Source organism: Loxodonta africana, chromosome 20 (assembly GCF_030014295.1).
Source record: "Loxodonta africana isolate mLoxAfr1 chromosome 20, mLoxAfr1.hap2, whole genome shotgun sequence".
Lineage (NCBI taxonomy): Eukaryota > Metazoa > Chordata > Mammalia > Proboscidea > Elephantidae > Loxodonta > Loxodonta africana.
The window spans coordinates 53,950,648-53,975,593 of record NC_087361.1 but is presented as its reverse complement, the minus strand read 5'-3'; the positions used below and the strand labels follow the sequence as shown (position 1 = coordinate 53,975,593).

Genomic DNA, 24,946 nt, shown 5'->3' with positions numbered 1-24,946 from the left:
CACTGGGTGGCCTTCTTCCTGCTTTTGTGACCGCTGGGATCTGATGAAGGGCCCGTTAGCAAACCTGGAACCCCTAACTAAACTTGCCTGGTTTAAGGAGGATAGCGCAAAGTTAGCGGATTAGAACAGCATTAGAATCGAAACCTGGAGAGACCAGACTGGAAAACAGTGCATCAAGTTAGTGGTCTGCCGTGATCACCTCTAAACTGTTAAGCCTGTAAACTGTCATGTTTCTAGAGTTTTCTCCACTTAGCTAGCTGTTTAAAACAGTCAGCCGATTTTGCCCGCCCTCTCTTCTACACACACGGCTGAGTGTATGCCACTGAAAAGCACAAACTTTGTTGAAAAGCTTGTTTAATGAATTGTGCTCCTTAGACATTGATTTGGCTTAATGATAGAGAATGGCAGGGACTGCTGTTTTATTTAGACAGGACAGCAGGAGCAAAAATCCTGTTTAATGGAATTGCCGTAGAGTGTTGACGGGTTTTAAGAGTTTGGAGAACCAAGGCATACTTGATGGTTAAAAGATTTTTTCATAAAGCTGTGATCACACATTTCTATATATGTTTCTCTAGGTTTGGGGGCTTGGTATGGTTTTTTCTTTCTTTCTATTCAGTACATAAGCTCCATGATAGCTGTTCTGCCAAAATTAGGTATACGCTTTTCCAGGGATGTTGAACTTCATCGGCTGGAATCAACTTCCTTCATTTCCACAAACTCTGATGCCTGATCGGAGTGTGTTGCCCTTGGCTGAGCTTGTCTGAGATCCTCACAGCTGGTGGGTAAAAGGGGCTCTCCTTTCATTAAATGAGGAGCGCAAAAGGCCATTGTTCTAAGGAGTATATCGGATGGTGGGGTTAAAAGTTTTTTTAAACTCTTACTTAAAAAGCGTTGCCTCCTTTAAAATGAAATCCTTACTTTGCTAGCTTATCAGTCAGGCTGGGTTAGGTTATGCTGCAGTAAGAAAAAAAAAAAAAAACAGTTGCCATCGAGTTGGTTTTGACTCATGACGTCTCTGTGTGTGTCCGAGTAGAACTGTGCTCCACAGGGTTTTCAGTGGCTGTGATCCTTTTGGGAGTAGACTGCCACGCCTTTCTTTTGAGATGCCTCTGGGTGGACTAGAGCTGACAGCCTTGCAGTTAGCAGTCAAGTGCATCAACCACTTGCACCACCCAAGGATTGCTGGGTCTCAACATACCTTCTCACTCTGCCATACCTGACCGAGGTTGGCTGCTGCAAAACTGTACTTGTCCTGGCCACTTAGGGACAAGGCTCATGGAGCTCCATCGTGACATATGCTCTCATGACTGCAGGCAGAGGGATAAGAATGGGGTAACCAGGCTTTTGTTTGGTAACGGCACGTAGCACTTCCACTCACGCGTCCCTGGCCACAGCCAAATGACATGGCCAAAGAGGGCAGCAAGGTTGCCTCCTCCCTTACTGTTAGAGGGGCCACACTAAAGACCCTGCGGCTCAGCTTGTAGAAGAATTGACGAGAACTGGGGTACTGAGAGCAGTGTGGCTTATTAATGTGATAAAATAAAAGGTACCAGTTAGCGGAGATCAAGATTTTTAGAAAATTGCTGCATCATCCTGCCTTCTTCTGGGCCTTAGTTTCTCCATCTGCGGAATGGCCTCCTAGGCCCCTTTTTCAGGAATATTCTTATTTCAAATTTGACATTCATAATGTGTATTTATGGTTTAAGCTGTCCTAGTCATTATTCAGGTGTTTTGTTGAGACTGTAGATATTCGGGGTTGGGGAGTGGAAGGTTGTAGTTGACGTAGAGATGACTGAGGAGTGTCTTGGTTAAAGCGTCTTTGGATTTGGCCTCCTATTGAGGGTTGAAGTGCCAGGTGCCATGGACAAGAGATATCCCTGCTCCTTCTTGCTACCTCTGCAAGAAGGTCATCAAAACGCCCCCATGTGTTACCCACCAGCACAGAGCAGTGTGCCGTGGGGTGCCATTCGTAGAGCTTTAAGCCGTCACTCGGGTGAGTTAGTATACTTACAAGATGCAGTCAAGAAAAAAAAAAACAAAAAAACAGTATTTTTGAGCATGAAAAACGTCAGCAGCTACTTTTGTATTGTAGTGACTGAACAGACCATTTCTTCAGGCCTGCTTCCTTCTGGGCATTAACTGAATTTTTCTGGGCTTAAGGGGAGACATGTTAAAGCCCAGCGCCCCCTCGCTGATTGATACTCCTTGATTAAGTTCCTACAAAATCAGTAAAAGCAAGTTATTACACAGGAGCCACCTCCCCCCAAATATTTACTGACTTCCACCCTTTTGAGACCATCCTTGAGTTACAGCTAAGGACAGCAGTCCCACTTTGAAGTTCCAGGCCCATTGGTGGGTGTTGCTGGCATTGTCTTAATGTCCCTGTGGGCTAGGCCAGTCTTGGCAGCCGTAACGCAGCTGGGTGACCTGGATACTCCCGGGTGGTTGCCTATGGCAGTACTCTTTCTGGCCACCACGAGCGACGCCCTCAGCCCTAGTTTCACTGTTGCTTCTTAATACCTGGAGAGGACATCAGGACTGAGGTGCAGCGGTTCGCCGGGGCAGGGCTGTTGTGCCCTTCGTGATCTGTGTATTAGTGTCGTAGAGGTGCTGTGACGAAGTCCCACAGACTGGGTGGCTTAAAACAGCAGAAATTTATTGTCTCACAGATCTGGAGGCCAGAAGTCCAAGATCATGTCGGCAGGGCCATGTGTCGGCGGGGGCCATGAGTCTGCGGGGCCCTGCACTTTCTGAAGGCTCTAGAGGAGGAATCCTTCCTGATCTTTCTCATTCTGGCACTTCCTGGCAGCCTTGGCATTCCTTGGCTTGTACACACATCGCTCCAGTTTCTCCCTTTGTCTTATGTGGCTGTTGTCTTTGTTGTCTAGTGCTGCTGTAACACAAAAGCCACCGTGGGCGGCTTTAGAGAACAGACATTTATTCTCTCACAGTTCTGGAGACTAAAAGTCCACATCAGGGTCTCGCCATGTGGATTCCTCCCTTGTTGGTCACCCTGGGTGCTGCTTGGCTCCTTGGCTCGTAGATGATCCTCGCGTGGCGTGTCTGTCCCGGTGTGTGTGTCTCTGTATCTATTCTGGACTTTTTATAACTCAGCTGTGATTGGGTTTAGCATTTACCCGGCATGGGTGTGACCTCGTTAACATCAAAGGAAAACCCCTTTTCCAAGTAGAGTGACATCCACAGGTACACAGGTCGGGACTCCAGCAAGTACTCTGTGGGACAACAGTTCAGGCTGTAACAGCCATCTTCCCTCTGTGATTCTTCTCTTTTCAGAAGGACCCCAGTTGTACTGAATTAGGACCCACCCTACTCCACTATGATCTCACGTTAACTGATCACGTCTTCAAAGACCCTCTTCTAGAAGTAGTCTCGTTCACACATACAGGGTTTAGAACTTCAGGATATCTTTCTCTGAGACACAGTTCAATCCGCAATAGCCAGCAATGTCCCTCAGCTGAACTCACGCCTCATAACTGACCCAGTTCTCTCTGGAGGCTGCCCTTGGCCTCGAGGAACCCTCTTGACCAGAAGTTGAGCTGTCTATGTGGGATTTTCCCATGAACAAGTTAAGTTTAATGAGTATATTAGATGAACAGACGTGACGGCTTCATTCCAGCCAACCCTTGGGGGCTGGTGAGTCTGACCTTAGGGTAACTTTTTATTGATTCTCTGAAGAAGGAGGTCAGAAAGGTCAGCTTTACCCATGGGATCCATCACCTTGACCCTTACGGATTGCTTCTCTGGAAATCTGCTGTTCCTTTCTGTTAACTTCCTAAGAGGTGGCTGTTTCTCCTTGCCCTTTCCTCCTGACAGACCACCAGCCAGACAGAGCTGGAAAACTGGATCACGGCGATCCACTCTGCTTGTGCAGCTGCTGTTGCCAGACACCACCACAAAGAAGACACACTCCGGCTCCTGAAGTCCGAGATCAAAAAACTAGAGCAAAAGATCGACATGGATGAAAAGATGAAAAAAATGGGAGAGATGCAGCTGTCTTCGGTCACTGATTCGAAGAAGAAGAAAACCATATTAGATCAGGTAATCGCTCTTCTGTCTTTAGACATCGGTCGGCCTTTCAGGTTTTTCTGCTGCTGGAACATCTCCGGTTGTCTCGTCAGCCTGGTGTCCAGGGTGCCGAAGTCTTTATTGTGACTGTCAGCTTTTCTCACCCACTGTTCCCAGTTGATTGTTATGAGCTAAAGGGAACAATATTAGGTTGAATGAAAGGCAGACATCTAATAGACAAACCATCCTTCTCCCCCCAGCAACGCACTTTTTCTGGAAAGTCTGCCATTTCATTCCCCATATTAGCAGCCTGACTTGGAGCTGAACTGTGGTGCCAATTCATTTCTGACTCCTTAATAAATTTAGAATGGGTGGTTTCTCTCAGAGAAAGGCAGAGCACATTTAAGAAATCTGTATTAGCTGCTGTATGTTATTTCCTGCTAAAAAGGAAAGATATAGCATAATGAACAGAGGGGACTTTTGCCCACTTTCCGTTGTTCTCGGATCATTGATAGCCGTCTAGTAATGCTTTGATACTTCATTCTTATGTTTAGGAACCAATTCTGTGAATAAACGATATTTAATTTGAACAGTTGATTATGTTAGGGTAGTATGTAATCTACTACATTTCTTTCTCTGTATTACCTGACACCCCATTTTTTAAAATTTCTTTTATTGCAGTAAAATATATGTAACATAAAATTTGCTATGGTAGCCATTTTTAAGTCTTTAATTCCATGACATTAATCATATTCTCAGTGTTGTATGACCATCACTGCTGTCTGTCTCTAAGACTTCTTCCTCACTCCATGCAGAAAAGCCGTCCTCGTTAAAATGTTAACTTCCTGTTCTTCCTACGTCCTCAGCCTGTGGCAACCACTCATCTGCTTTTTGTCTCTATGAATTGGCCTGTTTTAGATACAGGTGTTTTTTATAAGTGGGATTATGCCATAGTTTTTCTTTTGTGCCTGGCTTATTTCATTCAGCATGGTGTCTTGAAGGTTCACCTATGTTGCAGCATTTATGAGAACTTTATGGCTGCATAATATTCCACTGTGTGTATGTACTGCGTTTTGTTTATCCATTCATCTGTTGATAGTCACTGGGGTTGTTTCCACCTTGTGGCTATTGTGAATACTGCTGCCATGGACCTGGGTATACCTGACAATGTATTTTAAGTCCAAGTAAAAAGGTAGATTAAAAAAGGAAAAAAAAAAAACCAAAACCTGTTGCCATTGAGTCGATTCTGACTCACAGCAAACCTATTGAACAGAGTAGAACTGCCCCATAGGTTTTCGAAGGAGCAGCTGGTGGATTCAAACTGCTGACCTTTTGGTTAGCAGCTGAGTTCTTAACCACATCGCCACCAGGCTCCATGTCAACCATTAATCGTGATATGTGTCATTGGCAACTCCATGAGCCTTCAGTTCTTGCCCCAGACCCTGTACTAAGCCCTATCTTTGCATTGTCTTATTTAGACATCACATGAGCTGTAGGAAGCAGGCATTCTTTTCCCACTGTCAAAGAAGTGGAAATGTCTTACATGTCCTGTGATTGGAGCTTATATTCAGCAGTTTGGTTGCCCACCATCTAGTGTTTTCTGCTGCCCACCCTTTACTTTGTACCACCCACCTCCTCCCAAAAGCCTATTTGCCTCTGCCTCAGTTAGCCTCACTTTGCTCCTTCTGTTCCTGGTCCTCCTGTGAAAAGCTACCTCTTAGCACCTCCTTAGTTCTCTTGCGCTGGAGGTCTCTACACTTCTGACAGCTTTTACTTCTTCTGTTTTGGATTTGTGGTCCACAGCTTAGAACTGATGGGTCTATAACGCCCACAAACATAAAATGTGTAATAGGAAGGCGCTGAGCAACTATTAACATACTTTCTATCGATCATACTGGATTTAGGACTACAGCTCTTTGCAGGGAAAGAAAGTGATGAAAGCAGCAGTACTAGCATGCTCCATACGGAAAAGCTCCGGGCACCTCCTGTTAACCCTTTTGTGGTCTAATTAATACCTTTACAATATATTCATTCGTAAGGTTTGTGTAGCATAAAGTTGTTAACATTTGTTTTCCCTTTTTCTCACCCTTGCCCCCCCCCCCCCAATTTTAACCACTGTAGATCTTTGTTTGGGAGCAAAATCTCGAACAATTCCAAATGGACTTATTTCGGTACCGCTGTTACTTAGCAAGCCTCCAAGGTGGGGAGCTGCCAAACCCCAAGAGGCTACTTGCTTTTGCAAGTCGACCGACGAAAGTGGCCATGGGCCGCCTTGGGATCTTTTCCGTATCATCTTTTCACGCCCTGGTGAGTAGAAGCACTGATGTATTTTTGAAACATACTTATGTTGACAGGACTCTGAGGGTTTTGCTCGTTTTCCGCCCCACAGATTTCTGACTCGTCCCCCTCTGCAGCAGATGGAAATTTTTGTTTGAATCTGTTCTGAAATTTATTACTTCAGCCACTCTGGACGGGCCCTAAATGACTGTGCAAAGAAAATGCGAAAGACAGGGTCGTAGGTGATGTTTGCGTGTAGTGTTTGTTGATAGCTCTTGTTGTCTTTAGATGGTGTCCTGCTTTGAAGCCAGCTACACTTTTTTTTTATATTAACCTTATGAAAATGGTGAGTGAAGAACTCTTGAGATCATTTGGAAACATGTTCTTTATTGATCTCTATCTCCGTTACACACACCATATATTGAGCACAGGTCTCTTTAGACTTCTTTGGCTTGCTCCATTTTCACTTTATTATTATCATTATTTTAATAACCAGCAATTAAAACAAAAAACAAAACGGCGACTCATGGCGACTGTATGTGCGTCATAGTAGAGCTGTGCTCCATACGGTTTTCAGTGGCTGATTTTTCAGAAGTAGATCTTGGGACCTTTCTTCTGAGTCGCCTCTGGGTGGACTGGAACCTCCAATCTTTTGGTTTGTAGCGGAGTGCGTTAAAAGTTCGCACCACCTAGGGACTGTAGTCACCATGAGTACCTGATACATTAGAGTCAGGCGGAGAACTTCCACCATTCAGCCAGACATATTGATGGCTTGAGGAAGGGAATTTCTATCTGAACTTCACAGTAGCAGAAGGTACAATTGCATTGTGTGTCTGCCGTCTGTAATTTCCTGTACTTGCCAAATTGCAAACAGCTTTATGTACTTTTGACTGCTTTGTTTTTAAAAATTGCTATCCAAGTAATATGGTTTTAGCCTATCTAAGTCACCCCCCACTTAAAATGCATTCTAGCACATTTGCTGTGGAATTAAATCTTAAATCTCAGGTTCCAGAAGTGGCTTGGGAAAACCTTAGCTGTGCTGCTCTGTTTTGCCCTGTCGGCCTTACCCGTCAATTGAATTCAGGGCTGTAATTCAGTCAGGGGCGATTGTAGTCATTATAATAGATTAGCGTCATCATTCAGATAATTAGGGGTAGATTTACATTTTTAAAGAAGTCTTAAACCAGTTTCTGGAGTTATTAAAACTGGCACCCTGATTTGTTCTGCTAATTACAGCTCAGCTCGTGGTCTCCCTGGCCACCACCTCTCCGTATAGCTATCAAGTGCTGTGTTTTAGGAGTGGTTGGCCAGAGTGGTGGGATGAGGCAATCTCATGAGCCATTTTCAGTTTCGCAGCCCTGGATTTGTTTCTCTGAGACCCTGGCGCCAGTTTTTAACTTAGCCAAATCTCAGTTTGCCAATTCTGCAAAAATTTGGAATTAAAAATTCTTAATTTTCCCTTTGTAACAAAGTCATAAATTCAGCGAACATTTTTTTGAGGGAGTTCATGACGCCCGTGATACGGCCTCAGTATTAGCACTAAATCCTGAGCATACCAGCAGCTCCGTCCTTTTACTGCAGCTTGATAGATTTTGGGGAAAATAACTTTGCTTTATACCTAAAACTTCTATGCTGTAATTATTTTTTTCAAAACCCAGTAGAGCTAACCTCTCAGAGAAAGGGAAGTAAAAGCCAGTGGATCACCTTTCCTTCTAATTTGCTCTTTCAGTGTCCTGTGATTTGCATGTACTTCTCTTTGGATGGGGCGGCTATTAAAACCTGACTAGGTTTTAATTTTTTTATTTTGATGAAATATACACAGGCAAAGATACACCATTTCAACAATTTCTACATGTACAATTCAGTGATATTGGTTACATCCTTTCAATTGTGCTAGCATTCTCACTATCCTTTTCTGCATCACTCCACCACCACTGTCTTAAACTCACTGCCCCCTAAGGTTCCCATCCAACCTTTCGAGTTGCCGTTGTCAATTTGATCTCCAAAAAAAATTTTTTTTTTTTTTTGCTAGGCCAGGAAATCTGCCATTTTAAGAAAAGAATTACTAAGCTATTCGTGTATATCAAACACTTCAAAGTCTATTCCCAAATCCTAGCCCTTTTTATTAAAATTACAACATAGTTGGTTAGGTGAACTCTGTTATTAACAATATTCTATGAAACATTTTCTGATTTGTCAAAGATGAGAAAGCATATACTATTAAGGGGAAGTAAATGTTGTGTTAAGGGTCTTATCAGAAGAAAATAAATGAAAATATAGGAGGAGGAAACCTAACCAGCCTACGGTAGGGGTGGGAGAATTAGTAACTCTTTTAGGTTTTTTGGTCAGTGTTTTTAAAGAAGAACATTTAGTTCCAGATGTTCACCTCTGTGTGCCTGTGCCCTCTTGGCCAGCTGCATCAGCACCCAGAGACGACCATTTGTGTGTCCTTGCAAGCTTGTCTTTTCCACGAGTAGTTCCACTTCAGACAGAACTAGTTAGGGGTCTGTTCCTGATCGCTGCTTCAGCTGCTGTGGAGGACCCGGGCAGGAAATTTCACAGTCTGATTGATCGAATGCTGAATTTTTCCTTCCTCTGCTTGTCATTTGACCCCAGGATGATTTTTTTCCCTTGGAGTTGAAACATTCCTCAATTTAGCCTTTGTCCAGGATTTTTTTTCTTCTTCTAAGTGGGGGTACAGGGGGTGGAGGTGTGAGGGTGACAGGGCCAGGGGAGGAGATTTGAGCTCCCATTTAAGCACCATTCACTAGTAGAGCTTCCCATGATGCTGAGTGATTTGCAGTAATTAACTGAAGGGTCCCCGCCGTCCTTTTTGAAAGAAGGTTATCATTGTTCTTGTTTGCACAGATGAGCAGAATGATAGAGTCATCAGGCTCCGGCCACAAAGGGAGGCATTGTCTGGGCAGAGATGATCACTGAGAAACTCCAGCATTCTTGTCCACTTGTTTTACTGCCAGTCTTGCTTCCCAGTCCTTTTGCTCATTTGGAGTCATTATTGCCTCAGGGTAGTGGTTGCTTTCACAGTTTAGCAGGCCCCAAACAGTTTAGAATAGTTAGGATAAGAATTTGAATAAAGTGCCCATTTGTGGAACAGACTAAACTCTCTGTCAGCTGGTAATAGAATAGTTGTGGTCCCTTGAATTTCCCTTCTGGAGTCTTTTTGTTTTTTTTTTTTTAATTGTTAACTAAAGAGTTGCTATTTAATGATTGAAACCATGTTATTTTGGGTCTCTGCTTTTGCTTTTGGTGTTTATTTATTCAGTCAACGAACCTTTGTGAGTATATACTTGGCATGTGCCAGGTGTACTCAGTGGTTAGTATTACAGCAGTGAGCAACACAGAATTCCTGCCTACAGGCATTTATATTCCTGTGCAAAGATGGATAGTAAACAAGTAAGCAATTAAGTAAACATGGCAAGTACAGATTTTGATGTGTAGACAGGGTAATACGTATAGACAAAGGTGTATATATGGCTGTCTGGATGTGGTTAAGGAGCCCTGGTGGTGCAGTGGGTTAAGCACTTGGCTGTTAACCGGAAGGTCAGTGGTTCAAGCCCACCAGCTTGCTCCATGGGAGAAAGATATGATAGTCTGCTTCTGTAAAGATTACAGCCTGGGAAACCCTACGGGGCAGCTCCACTCTGCCCTATAGCATTGCTCTGAGTTGGAATCCACTGGATGGCAACAGGTTTGAGTTTTTTGGGGGAGGATGTGGTTGAATGGTAGAATTCCTCACTTTCCACGCTGGGGACCAGGTTTTGGTTGTGTTTTGCCATGATGCTAAACAGGTTTCAGCAAGCTTCCAGACTAAGATGGACTAGGAATTAAAAAGTCTGGCAATCTATTTTAGAAAATCAGCCAGTGAAAACCCTGTGGATCCTAATGGTCAAGTCTGCAACTGATAACGGAGATGGTGCAGGACTAGGCAGCGTTTCGTGCTATAGTGCATGGGGTCCCATTGTGCATGGCATCCTGCTGTGCATGGGGTCGCCATGAGCCAAGGCCTGACTTGATGACTACCAGCAACAACGTGTGTATAGATGTATCTATTTAGAGATCTATTTATTTATTTATTGATACGTATATAAATAGGAGACTAGACAGGGATTTTTTTCTCTAGGATTTTAAAATTCAACTTTATTCAGTTCCCAGCCTCAGTTTATGATGATAATCTTAACTGATACTGACATAGTCATTCGAGGATGGGTGTAAGTCAGCATGTTATAATTTATTCCTTTACAGTCTTCCTTATCCTTGAACTTAGAAAGTGATGAAAATAGGGAATATTATCGTCACATCTTTAATATTACCTTATGTTTTATGGTTTTATTCCCCATAACGCCGTGAGCATAATAGTAGATTAAAGAGCTTTCTCTCATAAGAATTCCCACCAGCGTCTTGGGAGCCCCATTCTTACTTGCCCTGATCTGGGTTTTCTTATATGCTAAGCTGAGAAAATCCAGAGCCCCTCAGGCTGTTCATCGTCCCAAAGTCTCCCCTCCTCCCCTAATACTTGCAAAGAAGCTGTTTTAATTCCTGCTTGTAATGTAGGTGGGGGTTCTTGCCAACCCACTCATGGTGCCCCCGTGGTGTTTACGCTGCCAATACGGAACACCCCAGCCAGGCATGCCTTCTAGCCAGTGTGCTGGCTGCTGTGGAGACCTTCTGTTATCCGACAGTGTTCCGTCTCCTAGGCAGCCTACCATTTGGCATGCAACATTAAGGGAGTTACCTGTGTGGGAATCCATGGCAGGTGATTCCAGGACACCTACTTGCAGCAACAGAGTGGGTGGGGAGTTTCAGTTCAAGTTAGACTTGCTGTATCTTCTGCCACTCCCTTGTTTGAAAGGAGAGCCCATGGGTGGCCTGTGGAGGCCTCTTGGCAGAAGTTACCTTCAACTCCTGGGATGTTGCTTGCAAGCTGTAGGTTGAAGTTCAAACCTGCATGTTTTCTTGGGAAAGAGACTTCATGAAGTTCTCAGGGAGGTTCAGCATCCACCTGAGCAGCTCCTGCAGTGGCAGATTGAAGCTTGGAGTGTTCCCATCCAAGTTGGTTGTTGTTGTTATTGTTAGCTGCTGTCAAATCAGCCCCTGATGAGTGGCGACCCCACGCAAAATGAGATGGAACACTGCTGGGTCCTGCGCCAGCCCTGTGATTGGGTGCTGATCGGACTATTGTGATCCATGGGATTTTCATTGGCTGATTTTCCGGATGTAGATTGCCAGGCCTTTTTTCCTAGTCTTAGCCTGGAAGCTCCCCTGAAACCTGTTTGATATCCTAGCAACACGCAAACCTCCACTGACAGACGAGCTCTGGCTGCGCGTGAGGCGCGCTGCGGGGGCATCGAGCCTGGGTCTCCAGCATGGAAGATGAGAATTCTACTCCTGGACCACCCTTGCCCCCAGTTGTTGGTACCATGCATATATCTCAGCAGAGTTCAGCTCTCCCTCCCCTAAAGACAAATATCATTTTCCTTTTACCTAAACACAGGACAGGCAGGGCTAGTGAGGTGACTTCTGTATCTTCAGGGACCTAGGCCCCTTCTGTCTTGTCGTTCTGCCATCTTTAAAAGGCTTCTATCCGAACATGCTAGACCAGCTGTAATGCAGCCCTTCTCGCCATCAGAACAAGTGACAGAGAAGGGAAACCCTCTTCTCTAAAGGACAATCCCAGAAGTTGCAAATCCCATCCACTTACATCCCAGTGAGCAGAACTGAGTCACAAAACCATACTAAAGGGAAATGGAGTCAGCCTCGGGTGGCCCTGTGGTCATCCACATTTGGATGGCCCTGTGGGTGGCGCAGACGGTTAAGTATCTGACTACTGACTGAAAGGTTGGCAGTTTGAAACTGCCTAGAAGAAAGGCCTGGTGACCTGGTTCTAAAAGATCACAGCCATTGAAAATCCTATAGAGCGCAGCTCTGCTCTGCAACACATGGGTAGTCATAAGTTGGAATTGACTCAACAGCAAGATTTTGTGTGTGTGCGTGCGTGCGCTCACCTACGTTTGGGGTTTCTCTGACTGAGGAAGAAGAGAGAATGGATTTTAGGGGACAATTAGCAGATGGCCCAATACGGAAAGTGATTATACATAATTCTGAGAAAACTACATGGAAGAAATTAGTAATTTTAGACTTAATATGGAGTCACAGGAACCAAAACCTGGTGTTTTCATTATTTTTGCTGACACAGTGGTGCCATCTGCCAAAACTTTTCTGCAGCATTTGGGACAATCTCGGCAAAGTAAGGATAGTTTAACTTGATGCTGGATTTCCACCCAGTGACAGGAAGAACACCTAGTTCTTGGAAATAATATGTACATTTTATGAACAATTTTATGTATTTTTACCAATGATTTCACATAAGATAAAGATTTTCTTTTTAAAGCAAAGTACATTTTTTGAAGTGCTTTAAAATGATTGAGTTGGCCAACCTTTCATTCCCATTTTGAATCCACAAAGGGCCCTCAAATTTCCAATGTAGATGAGTCCCGGAATGAAAGCTTTGGGTTGTGAGGTTGGTGTTGGCTGGGGTGACAGAGAAGGATGCTTAGGAGGGTGGGGTTTAGTGGGTTTGAGGAACAGGTGGATGTCTTGACCCATTTTCCTTCTTGATGCTCCTTCTTGCCATTATCAGGTGGCAGCACGGACAGGTGAGACTGGAGTCAGGAGACGTACTCAGGCCATGTCCAGATCTGCAAGCAAGCGAAGGAGCAGGTTTTCTTCTCTTTGGGGTCTGGACACTACCTCCAAAAAGAAGCAGGGACGCCCAAGCATTAATCAGGTAGGTGCCAGGCGGGGATGAACAGCAACAAGCCCCCACAGCTGGCTCCCGCTGCCACCTCACTCTGTGGGGTGTGTGAGTGTGTGTGTTTATTGAAGCTTGGTATTATCTAAAATCAACTAGTTGACACCAAGAAGTTGGTTGTGCTGGACAACTTTGACAGATAATATATACCCCTAACATTAAACTGTACTGTTAGTGTATCACCAGGCTGCCGGCTTCCACCTGCATCCTTTCCAAGCCCTTCTTAATTATAGACCTCCTGAAAGTACACTTTTCATCCTGAGTCTTCGGGAAGAGCAGGGCTTGATAAATAAGAAAGCCAAGTGGGCACCTAAGCACAGAGTCTGGTAGGCTGCCTCTGGTGCTTAATCAAAGGTAGCCTCCAAGGGAGCCTGATTGTTTCTTTGCCCTGACTCTTTGGGCCAGTCCCTCTGCCTGTAGGAATGAGGACCCAGGAATCTGAGTGCCCGCTTACTGCTATGGCCTTAGGTACTAGTGCTGAGAGGGGGTCTCAGTGCATCAGGAATGGCAACACTAGAGCAGTACAATGCCCAGCCTCCCACCATCATGCCATGGCCCCGTTCTTCCCCGTTAATTTTGCCTGACACCTCTTTTCCTGTTAGCATTACTTATGGTAACTCACCCTCCATTGTTACTGCCACTCTTTGCCTTTGAGAAATGAGTGGGTCCAGGACTGCTTGTTTAAATTTTAAGGAATGAGGGAACATGGGTCTTTGCCTTTTTGGGAGGAGAGTGTCTAATTCGTGGGCTCCAGTGGCTACGAAATCAGGTGTTGAGCATTTTTAGGATAGGGCAAGAACTATCAATTTAATGCAAACGGTTTGTGATTGTCTATTAACCTAAAGGTTGAACCCATGCAGCGGCTCTACAGAAGAAAGGCCTGGCAATCTGCTTCCATTAAAGATTACAGCCAAGAAAACACTATGAGTCAGAATCAGCTTGACGGCAGTGGGTTTGGTTTTTTTGTTTGGTTAATGCAAGGTGAGAAGTTGGTTGACTGGCTTTGGTAAATGGATCCCTCCTTATTTGCTCTGATACTTCCTGCAACTAGTTTGCTTAGGAAATGGAAGTTTTAAAAGGAAGTGAAGTTGATCTTCTGAGTCCCTTTAGTGGACCAACATGCACACCATTTAAACGGGGAATGTCTCTAGCTTTTATGGAACCTCTAGGTGACCAGAAGATGAAATGATGAGAGAGCCCAAGGCTGAGCGATTGTGCAGTTTGTTCTGTGATCTCTGGGGAGAGTAGAATATCCAGTTTGCTGCCATGGGTTTTGCTCCTGTGTGAATCTGAAGAAGAAGCTGGAAGAAAGTCAACATTTCATTAGCACAATGGCATAAGAAATTCAATAGCTCTTGACTAGACCTGCAGAAGGAGACCATTAACAATCAGGGTTTCTCCTTCCTTTGGGAGGAGGTGGTGGTGTGCTGTAGCTATGCAGTGTCGTTACAGATGACTCCGATCACCGCTATAAACATACGTCAGAATTCGTAGTTGGAAGTTATCAAAATATATGGCTGAAGTTATCAAAATATATGCATCCAAGAGAATTTTTTAACCAACATCTTTGTTTTGTTTTGAACTCAAAAGTTGATATAGTGTCTTATAAGCAATTGTAATTCTCAAAGTAAGAGTTTAAAAGCACTTTTCCTTGATTAGCCATAAACACACCAGTAGAAATTTGCTTGTTAATTTAGTGCTTGGAAATGCACGAAAATGGCATGTAGATCTTGAGAGTGCCTGATTATTTTAGGCCCAATGCCTGAAGTTCCACACATCCAAGGCTGCTTTGCCCTTGACCAGCTAGTGACATCGATACCTTTATGATTTTAGTCATATCTTCAAGTCAGCCAGACTCATGAACCTCAAAGAATTGATGAATTCCTATTTTTTTAAGTGAAAAGGAAACTTTACTACTTTATATATATGTGTGTGTGTATATATATATACACACACTTTTTTATATACATATATATATGTAAACTTACATTCTTAGATCCAACTCAAAAAAATATTAAACAACAAATATCCGAGGCTATAGCAGAAGTTTTTTGTGGTGAACGAATCTAATTCATTGCTTTTGCTAGTTCTCTTTAGATGCAGATGAGTTGTCCAGCTCTGAAAGCAAACTTTTTTTGGGGGGAGGGGGGTGCTATCAAAGGATGTAGGATGTGGTCTAGGTAGGAGAACGCCTTTGTGGTCCATCACCATAAATCACATTTTCCTGCCTGCTTTAGGATTTGACGTGGGAGGGCCTGAAAACGTAATCACGTTTTCTAATATCACTGCACGTTCCCCTTCCTATCTCCGTGCTGCGTTTGCCCTCTTGCTCCAATTTCCTTTTTTTTTTTTTTGAGATGAAACTTCTATATTTGCAGGTGTTCGGGGAAGGAGCTGACTCCGTGAAGAAATCTTTAGAGGGAATTTTTGATGACACCGTTCCAGATGGCAAGGTAAAAATAAACATGTGCTTATTTTCTGAAAGCACCACTGTGCACCAGCATAGACAAATGAAGTGGTTTCTTGGGATGCTAAAATTAAGTAGACTCAATATGAAAAAACCAAAATTACCAGTCCTTTTAAGTTATGTAACAGGTCAACGAGAGATGGAAAATCATTTTATGTTTAGCATTTGGTGCTAATAAGCACATTCTGCTGCCGTGACATTTTCAGTCCCTGTCGTTTGTATGTGTACATTTCCGGATAGAATGTCAGAGGAAAGCTGGTCCTGAGCAGTGGGATATTTATGCCACTGCCAATTCCTTTTACATACACCTTCCATCCCCAATAGGTGAGCTCTTACTGCCCTCCCTCTCTGCCCACATGTGCTATTTTTCTCCCACTAATTTGCAAGCACTGTTCTGATGGTGTGGTCTTAAATGCATTTGCCTCCCAAGTCAAGTGTTCAATTAAAGATTCATTGGTTTGGTTAAATCTTGCAGTTGGATTTGACAGTGACTGTCAAACTGCTCTGATTGAAAGCCCATAAAGAACATTGATTTTTTTTTGTGTGTGACCACTTTTTTCAGCCTCTGAATAAATGGGCATACCTAGTTTCAAAGATCCTACTAGCAATACCAGTGGCTCTTTGTATAAGGGGATTACCTTAGTATAATCCTCTATTCTTTGGAGTCAGGATCAGTATTCCAGAATTCAGCTCTTGGGTGCCATGCAACCAAGCAGTTGTGGTTGTACCGCAGTGGCGGAGCCATCCTTGAGACAGAGGTGTGCCTCTGAAGCCAGAGTGTGGTGAGGAGGTCAGGCTGTTGGAGCAGAAGAAAAGAGTGCCATAGGAAGGCTTTTTCTCCCTTTTGTACTCAAACGAGTCACAGATTAATATCATTGTGGGCACAGAGGCATCTGTCCTTGGAAATGCCCATCCATGGCATTCTCTTTGATATCTTTATCGCTGATGAAATTGAATTACTGTTCCTGCCCCTGTTGCCATCAAGTCGCTTCCTCCTCCTAGTGACCCTGTGGGACAGAGTAGAGCTGCCCCATAAGGTTTCCAAGGAGTGGCTGGTGGATTCGAACTGCCAACCTTTTGGTTAGCTGCTGAGCTCTTAACCACTGTGCCAGCAGGGCTCCACACCCGTAACCCATTGCCTTGAGTCAGTTCCGACCCATAGCGACCCTACAGGACAGAGTAGAATTTATCCATGTTAACATAGTCATTTCTGAGGTTGGCTAATGTATCATGCCTACCATTATTAGAAAACAAACCAAACAAACAAAAAAAATCATTTTCCATCAAGTTGATTCTGACTCGTGGTGACACTGTCGGCATCAGGGTAAAATTGCATGCCGTAGAATTTTCCGTGGCTGTGACCTTTCAGGAGTAGATCACCACGCCCTTCTTCTGAGGTGCCTCTGGGTGGCTTTGAACCACCTACCTTTCGGTTAGCAGCTGAACAATTAACCATTTTTGCCACCCAGACACCGCTATAGCTTTATTAACCCATTGCAGTCGAGTCGTTTCCAACTTATAATGACCCTGTTAGTACACTGTCAGTGTTGGGCTTGTGGTCTTGGTGGTTCGGTGGTAGAATTCTCATGTTCCATGCAGGAAACCAGGCTTTAGTTCATGGTCAGTGCACCTCAGGTGCAGCCATCACCCTTCTGTCAGCGCAGGCTTGCATGTTGCTATGATGTTGAACAGGTTTCAGTGGGGCTTCCGGACTAAGATGGACTAGGGAGAAAGGCCTGGTGATCTACGTCTGAAATCAGCCAGTGAAAACCTATGGATTGCAACCAGCTGATCTGCAGCTGAGCATGGGGATGGCGCAGGACCAGGGAGCATTTCATTCCGTTTTGTGGGGAGTCACCTGCCATGAGTTGGGCCTTGACTTGACGGTAGCTCACAACAGTCGCGGTGTTGGGCCGCCCTCCCCAGGAGCGCAGAACCTGGAAATTGCCAGAGTTTTTCCTATTGATTTGTGTAGCGTTTTTGTTTTTCCGTTTTTCTCACAGAGCAGGTTAGATGCAGAGCTTGGGCTGATCCAGTGCTGAGAGCACCTATTTAGTATGGTACCTGGGAGTGGAGTGGAAGATTCCAGTTATAGCTAATGGGATTTAGACAAGGTGATTGGTTTTTGACACTTCCTTCCCTGGGGTCCAACTTACCTGTGAAAGCAACTCCATTCAAAGGCAGGGCTGAAATTGACTTCCGCAACTGGGAGTGGTTAGTGGCCCTCCCACATACCTATCCCCTGTTTTGGGATTTGCTTTTTTTATGTATGGAAGTTATTACGTTACCACCAATCAGCCTTTGTTTGGAAATTTTTTTTTTCTCGTAATTTGCTGATACCAGCCTAATCCTTGGTAATCTGTAGAAAGGTATTTACCAACCAGTGACTTGGTTATAAGCCAGTCATCAAGGCTGATTACTAGCCGAATCTTGAGCATCAACATTACATTTAAATTGCCGAAACCTAACGTGGTTCTTTCCACGCTTGTTTCTCTGGGCTCCTCAGATTTCATCAACATCTGGAGTGTTTTCTGTTTTATCCGTTGAGCTTGCCTGGGTTTACCCAGCTGCTGATTAGAACACAAGCCACATCTTCTCTCACACTCACAGACTTAATGGCTACTCCTTGGTCACCAACAGTGCGTGTGTCAATTAAGGGCAGTGTTATGTGGTATTTCTAGTAAATGTCTAAGGTCAGAAGAGGCAGAGAGAGACAGAAGAAAGACAGATGGCAGTACCCTAAAGGAGACTTGTTTTTGCCCCATTGTGCTGTGAGGCAAGTCTTGAAAGCTTCCTGAACCTCATTTGGGAAATAGAGCTGTCTCTTTGCTGGACTCGTGCTGCAGGTCCAATGAGTACACAAAAATGACACTACTTTGTAAATAATCCAAACCAGGCCCACTGCTGTCGAGTCTGTTCCGACTCGTACCGACTGCAGGACAGAGCAGAACTGTTCCATATAGTTTCCGAGGCTGTAAACCTTTACGGAAGCAGACTGCCATATCTTTCTCCCATGGAGTGGCTGGTGTGTTGAAACTGCTGACCTTTTGTTTGGCAGTTGAGTGCTTTAACCACTGTGCCACCAAGGCCCTTCTCCTTGTGAATAGATATTACCATACCATTATTATTATGTTAAAAATTCCTCTAGGCCTCATTGTTGCCTTTGAAATACGGAGCCCTCATGGTAGATACTTTGGTAGGGATTTTCTGCTGTAGGTTTGAAATTGGTCTACGTAATAAATAAAAGCAATGAAGCTGAGCTGGGTGGATAGCCCATTTCCTGCTTTGTCCCCCCAAATTTCTGTTCCCGGTAATTCACACCATGCCCCACCTGTGGCTGTCATGGGTCAGATGTGTGGTCTGTCTGATTTCTAGCTGAGGTTAGAAATTCCCCCCCGCCCTCCATAGGACTCCTTTCTCAATAATTTCTCTCCTCCTCCAAGGGTTTTTCCCTATGCTCACTCTGCCATCACTTCTGCCTTGGGGCCCTTTTCATAGTAATCTATAATCCCTGTCTGCAACTGCAGTCCCTGGGTGGGCCAAACGATTTACCTGCTCAGTTGCTAACTAGAAGGCTGAAGGTTTGAGTCCACCCAGAGGTGCTGTGGAAGAAAGGCCTGGTGATCTGCTTCTGAAACATCAGCCATTGAAAACCCTAGGGGCACAGTAGTTCTGCTGGAACATGCATGGGCAACCATGAGTTGGGATCAACTCGATGGACTGGTTTACTGGTTTAATGTGCAACCTGGGAATAGAAGATCATTATAGACTGCCTTTATTTGTCATTGTAGAGGGAGAAAGAAGTGGTCGTACCTAGCGTCCACCAGCACAACCCTGACTGTGACATTTGGGTCCACGAGTACTTCACACCCTCCTGGTTCTGTCTGCCGAATAATCAGCCTGCTCTGACAGTCGTCCGGCCGGGGGACACTGCACGCGACACACTGGAGCTCATCTGCAGGGTATGGGGTTACTTTGGGTGTTTTCCTGGAAATTGCCAAATGGGACGGACGAATCTTCTAAGGTGGACGCGGGAGGTCAGAGTCGTGGGGGACAGGTGCCCTTTGACGCACTCTCTCCACTCCACAGCATGTCATAGGAGGCCTTTGAAGTGATAACATGCGTAATAAATGTAGATGAATTCTTTACCTTGGTAAGGAGCGGAGTGGTTTCACATTGCTTCTTTCAGAATATGTATTTGATAGATCTATAATAAACCTGAGTATCTTCTACTAATTTAGCAAATACCTCAGTTTTTTTATAACTCTACATAATCAGCAATTTTTGTTTTTTTTTTTTGAAGCAAATCACTAGGGCCTTTCCAAAAAAAAAAAAAAAAAATAGGGCTGTTCACACGAGTGTGGAAATGAGAGTCCAGCTAAAGTCAAGCTTTTAGATGGTCCTATTTTTTTCTTTGTGGAGGAGAGGTGTGAGGACCACTTGTTGAAGGGCAAAGCTGGGATGAACCCCCACGTAGGTGTTAAAAATAAATCAGATAATCTCACAGGCTTTGAATCCTTTATGTATGTGAGTTCTAGCTTTTGAAAGATGATGGTATTTTTTGTTCACAATTTTTCACTTTAATTACTTAACAAAATTTGTCTCTGGAGGATTTCTGCCTTCCTTTATTAATAAACAGGCACAATTCTTTAGGGGCCCGTTAGCATTCTGCAGCGCCCTGGGAGTTTTTCTGCGAACTGCAGCTGAAGGTCCGCCTCTCTGGCCTTTTGTATGAGCAAAGCCCCAGAAGGCTTTTCCATCGGCCGGCCGGCAATGCTTTAAGGCATCCTGTGCGCGCCCCCTTTGAACTCAGCCTGGAATCGAATGTTAGGCTGCTTTTTCCCGATAACTTTTTTCTTATTGATTGCTGGAAAATTGATCTGTGGGTGGGGAATGAGTAATTGGACCAATTTTAGGTACTTTTCAATCGTTTGCCTGGATGGAAACCAAGAGACTGAGGAATAATATTATCACTGCAACTTAGAAGCCATCTTTAGATAGTGAAGTGAACCTGTTCCCTATAAAGCATTTATTTCTGTCATTTGACATGTTTTTGATGGTGTCATTAAGGTCCAGATCTTTTCTCTGGCAACAAAAAGCCCACTGCTCCCTGGGTCTTCAGTTCTTTTCCCCAAAACATTGAGATAAAACAAAGACAACATGGGGCCAAACAAAGTCACGTCTTATGAATTCGAAAATGGAAAACATTGTGTGCGCTTTAAGAAGTCGATTGTTTCTGCAAAAACACCCATGTAGGATAAATTACAAGGAGCCCTGGTGGCATAGCAGCTAAATTGCTCGGCTGCCAACCAAAAGGACGGCGGTTCATACCCACCAGCTGCTCCTTGGGAGAAAGATGTGGCAGTCTGCTTCCGTAAAGATTTACAGCCTTGGAAACCCTGTGGGGCAGTTCTACCCTGTCCTATAGGGTCGCTGTGAGTCAGAATCGAGTCAGGCAGTGGGAGGATAAATTACATAGTGTGCTCAGAGCCAGGTGCACTTCTAAAGCTTGCTCCTTTGTTGGAAAACACTTTATTGTAATTAGTAGAGCCAGTTTTATTCTGAAGGGGAAAGAGATGATGGGGAAATGGCACCGCATGTTACTGACGAGCTGATAGGTAGCAAGTGTTTGTGCTTTCTGGAGGAGCAGTTGGAAACAGGTGATTGTAAGAATGTTACTTCATTATTGTCATTCTCAGCATTGTGATGGTTGCTTTCTCTAATATTTAATAATCAATCTCTTTCTTCTGTCTCTTGCATTCAGCTCATTCTCTTTCCTATTCTATCTGATCCACATCATTTCACATCCGTTTGCCATCTGCCATCTGAGCACCAATCAAGTTCTGGTATCGTACATGCTTTCCAGATCTGCATTTCATGTACAGCTCACGTTGTAGATGTTGCTAAGATCACTGTTGCTAAATACAGCAGGTAGACCTGTCGGCCCGCGGGTTCTGAATCTATTCTGATAATTGCAGTCATCAGAATATCTGCAAAGTGTTCATGCAGTCATGCTCACTGACATTCATGCTGTGTGGTAGTGGTGTCCGTTTTATGTAACACTTTCCCTACATTGGCCTGTTGGTTTGGATATTCTGTCATTGGTATTTGAAAAATAAAAGGTCACTTTGAAGGAGCGGGACACATCTTTGGGAATTCCATATTAACACTTGGTGTGTGCGTGCGTGTATGTGCATGGATTTCTGTATGCGGTCACAGCATGCTTGTATGTTTCCCAGAGAAGCCCGACTGGAATGAGGGAATACAAGCAGAAATGGAAGAGAAAACAGGATGGATTGAAAGACGGATGGCCATGACTTCTATTTTAATTGGTTCAGGCTATTTGCTGGAAAGATCTACATTGTATTTTGCTGCTTTGTTCTTTGAAATAGTCATCATATCATGTGAATTAAAACTAATTAGTCTAGCTAAACTAGAAATTGTACAATAATATTAATCTTGTGATATACTTTGTGGCTGCATTACCTCAGAATGAATCAAATGCTCTCTAAGCGACTTAATTAAATGCACATTGGAAAACAAATTTCTACCATTTAAATGTTTTTTTCTAACCGAATTTCCCATGAGTTAGGAAATCTTCTTTTGAATGCTTTACAAGTCAAAAGCAGGCCAAGTACTGAGAATTACTACGTTAAAATACTTGTTAATGTTTGGAATTCTTCTTGTACAAAAATGTATTTTGAACATGGCTAGCGATCTGACTTGCTTTGATATTGATTTGCAGCTATCAGAGGAGCATAAAATTCCTCTGAGGCTTCTCATCATCTGGTTTAGTTAATTAAGACTTTTCCTTTTATGTTAGACCAACCATGGCTAATCACGCTTTGTAATTTAAAATCACTGACCAACATGATAAGACACACTTTGTGTTGCTGACCCCACGTCCCGTTTTTAGTTTTACTGATCGATTTAAGGGCTCCGAAAAAAAAATTTTTTTTTTTTAGGGTGCTAGTATATTCATAACTTTTATGTTTGTTGCATGTGCTTATTTTTATTTTTTAAAGTTATCAAGCCATTATTATAACTTAAAGAAGTGAAGAAGATGGTGGTGGGGGGATGGCAAGAATCACCCTGAGCACTGTTGATATATTCATCATCTGTGTGTTTTCCTCACTGTGCTAAGCACTTTCAGTGAGGTGCCTCAGCTGTTGTGTCTGTTGTTGGTTATCGTCCTCTGTATGTATGTATAAATGTTTTCAGCTCCTAAGGGATGATGGCAGTCTCCACTATCCTGCACCATCAGGACCACTTTAAACTCCTTGGTCCCTGACAGTGGACCTTCTCTCTTTTACACGGAGGTTTTAGGAACCAGAAGCGTCTTAGGTGAGGTTGCTAGTTGGGTCTGATTTCGAAAGATGGTCTGTTCAAGTGGCAGACTCGTTAGGAGTGGCTGCAAAGCGTTTATTAAGGATGACCATACAGTTTCCAAGTGGATTTGTTTCTGTTACTAAGACCTCATGTGATTTCATTTCTCTTTCCATTCCGCCTCAGTTGGAAACAGATGGTGAACCACAATTTTGTGCTTCTAATTAAAGATTTCAGTGAGGACCTGGCTAGGTGGGATGCATTTGCAGCTTCTATCTCTGTGAGGGAAAACTTTCTTGTTTATCGTGTCACCCTAAGTGTTACTTTTTGTTTGTTTCAGTGGCTCTCCGATAAGCAGTAGGTAGCACACTTAAAAACGTCCGTGTGTTTTATGTTTTCCCAAGCTTGCTTATTATCTTTGACATCGGCAATCCTGGATCTGTCAGACAACGAGTATCTGGTCCCAGACACAGACACTGGAGGGACGAAAGTGGGGTACACAGGAATGTGTTAGCTGAATGGCGCCTGTGTTCAGCACAGCGAGCGAGTGGGCTTTCAGTTCTCACGTTACTCCGAGTAGGGCACAGGTTGCGGGTTCTTGTGGAGCGCTGATGGGAAGCTTTTTTATCATGTGGCTGGATATTCAGAGCAAACTCACCTCCACGTTCTGGAAAAACGCTTTTGTAATACTGCAGGAGGCTTTTCCTGCATGTGTGTATATATTTAAAGAGCAAACCCACCACCGCTAGTCTGCTCCCGTTTTCCGCCCGCCCCACCCCATATACCCACACACTTCTCAGGGCTGCATTTATGTCTTACCAATTTCTGGGCTCTCAGTGCTTCATATAGTGCTGGCACACTTACAGGTTTGCTAGATGTGACTGAATAAATAAATTGTAACTGCTAACCTTTTGATTAGCAGCCAAGCCCTTAACCACTGTGCCACCAGGGCTCCTTGGTATATGTGTGTATGTGTGTACATGTTTTATTTTGGCGGAGGATAGGGTAAGTGGAAAGGGCACTGAACCAGCTAAAAATTAATTTTATGTTGAATGATTCTCATCAGTAGAGCTTTTGGTGTGAAAAGATTTTATATTTATGAAAAATTTCAAACTCATAATGAAGTCCTGGGTACCCGTCATTCAGATTCTAGAACTGTCACCTCACGTTTTGTCTTTTCTCACACTCCCACCCCCTACTCTGGACTATCTTGGAAGCAAATTCCAGACCTCCTCATTTTATCTACCAGCACTTCAGTTTGTGTCGCTAAAAGATGAGATGCTTTAAAAAATAATCAGCAGATTTAAGCATTTCAGTCTAGCTGTACGTTTCAGTTTTGCCATGCAACTTCTGAAGAGCGCTTTACTACTTTTTCTTCTGCGTCTTCTTGCCTGTATATGGAGGATTATTTATAAAGTCATGTTGTCCGTATTGTTTGTCTTCAAAGTTAACTCAAAGATGACTTCCTAGAGAGAGAGAAAAAAAAAACAAAACAAAAACTACTGACCCATCCTAGACCAAAGGAGAAGCCCTGGAAATTTCAATCACAGGGTATTTTAGAATTGTTTTCTTTGGGCGAGCCATTCAGTGTTTCCAGAGCTGGACTCCTGCCTGTCTGTTCTGCCCCCGGAGGAATCAACTCGGGGAGCATATAAATAACACGGAAATCCAAATGCATTGACTTCACGCCGACTCCCTTGCAGATGAACTGCTAACAACTATCCCGTTGTCCTCTATGGTTAAAAAATAAACTCTGCCTGGGTATAGCCTTTTTTCTACCATTGCAAATGCTCTCTCGTCCTGTGTCTTCTCTAGTCGCCTATGTATGTTTGGAATTGTGTTCAAGGGCCTCTTTGCTCTAATGCCTGTTGTTGTAAAAACGGTGCTGAAGAGCAGAGTGAGTCCAGTAAGTCCAATGAACAGAAGTGAAGATGTGACCTGCTTGTTTCCACTGAGTCATAAAATCTGAGAGGTATAGAACCTTACATTCCCCTTTGCTGTAACTAACATCACCCTCCAGG

At 43.8% G+C, this 24,946-nt stretch overlaps 1 protein-coding gene across 20 annotated transcripts in view; it reads left to right on the top strand.

Moving 5' to 3' along the window:
* The window catches only part of TIAM1 (TIAM Rac1 associated GEF 1), a 424,375-nt gene that overhangs the window by 308,525 nt on the left and 90,904 nt on the right, over window positions 1-24,946 (top strand). For all 20 annotated transcript variants that reach the window (XR_010318722.1, XM_064273167.1, XM_064273165.1 and 17 more), the window contains 5 exons: window positions 3,835-4,059; window positions 6,148-6,333; window positions 12,962-13,108; window positions 15,511-15,585; window positions 19,391-19,561. Coding sequence is in view for 19 of the 20 variants with exons in the window: in XM_064273167.1 (XP_064129237.1) it covers window positions 3,835-4,059; window positions 6,148-6,333; window positions 12,962-13,108; window positions 15,511-15,585; window positions 19,391-19,561 (804 nt within the window). In the remaining variant the exon portion in view is untranslated. The remainder of the gene's footprint in view (window positions 1-3,834; window positions 4,060-6,147; window positions 6,334-12,961; window positions 13,109-15,510; window positions 15,586-19,390; window positions 19,562-24,946) is intronic.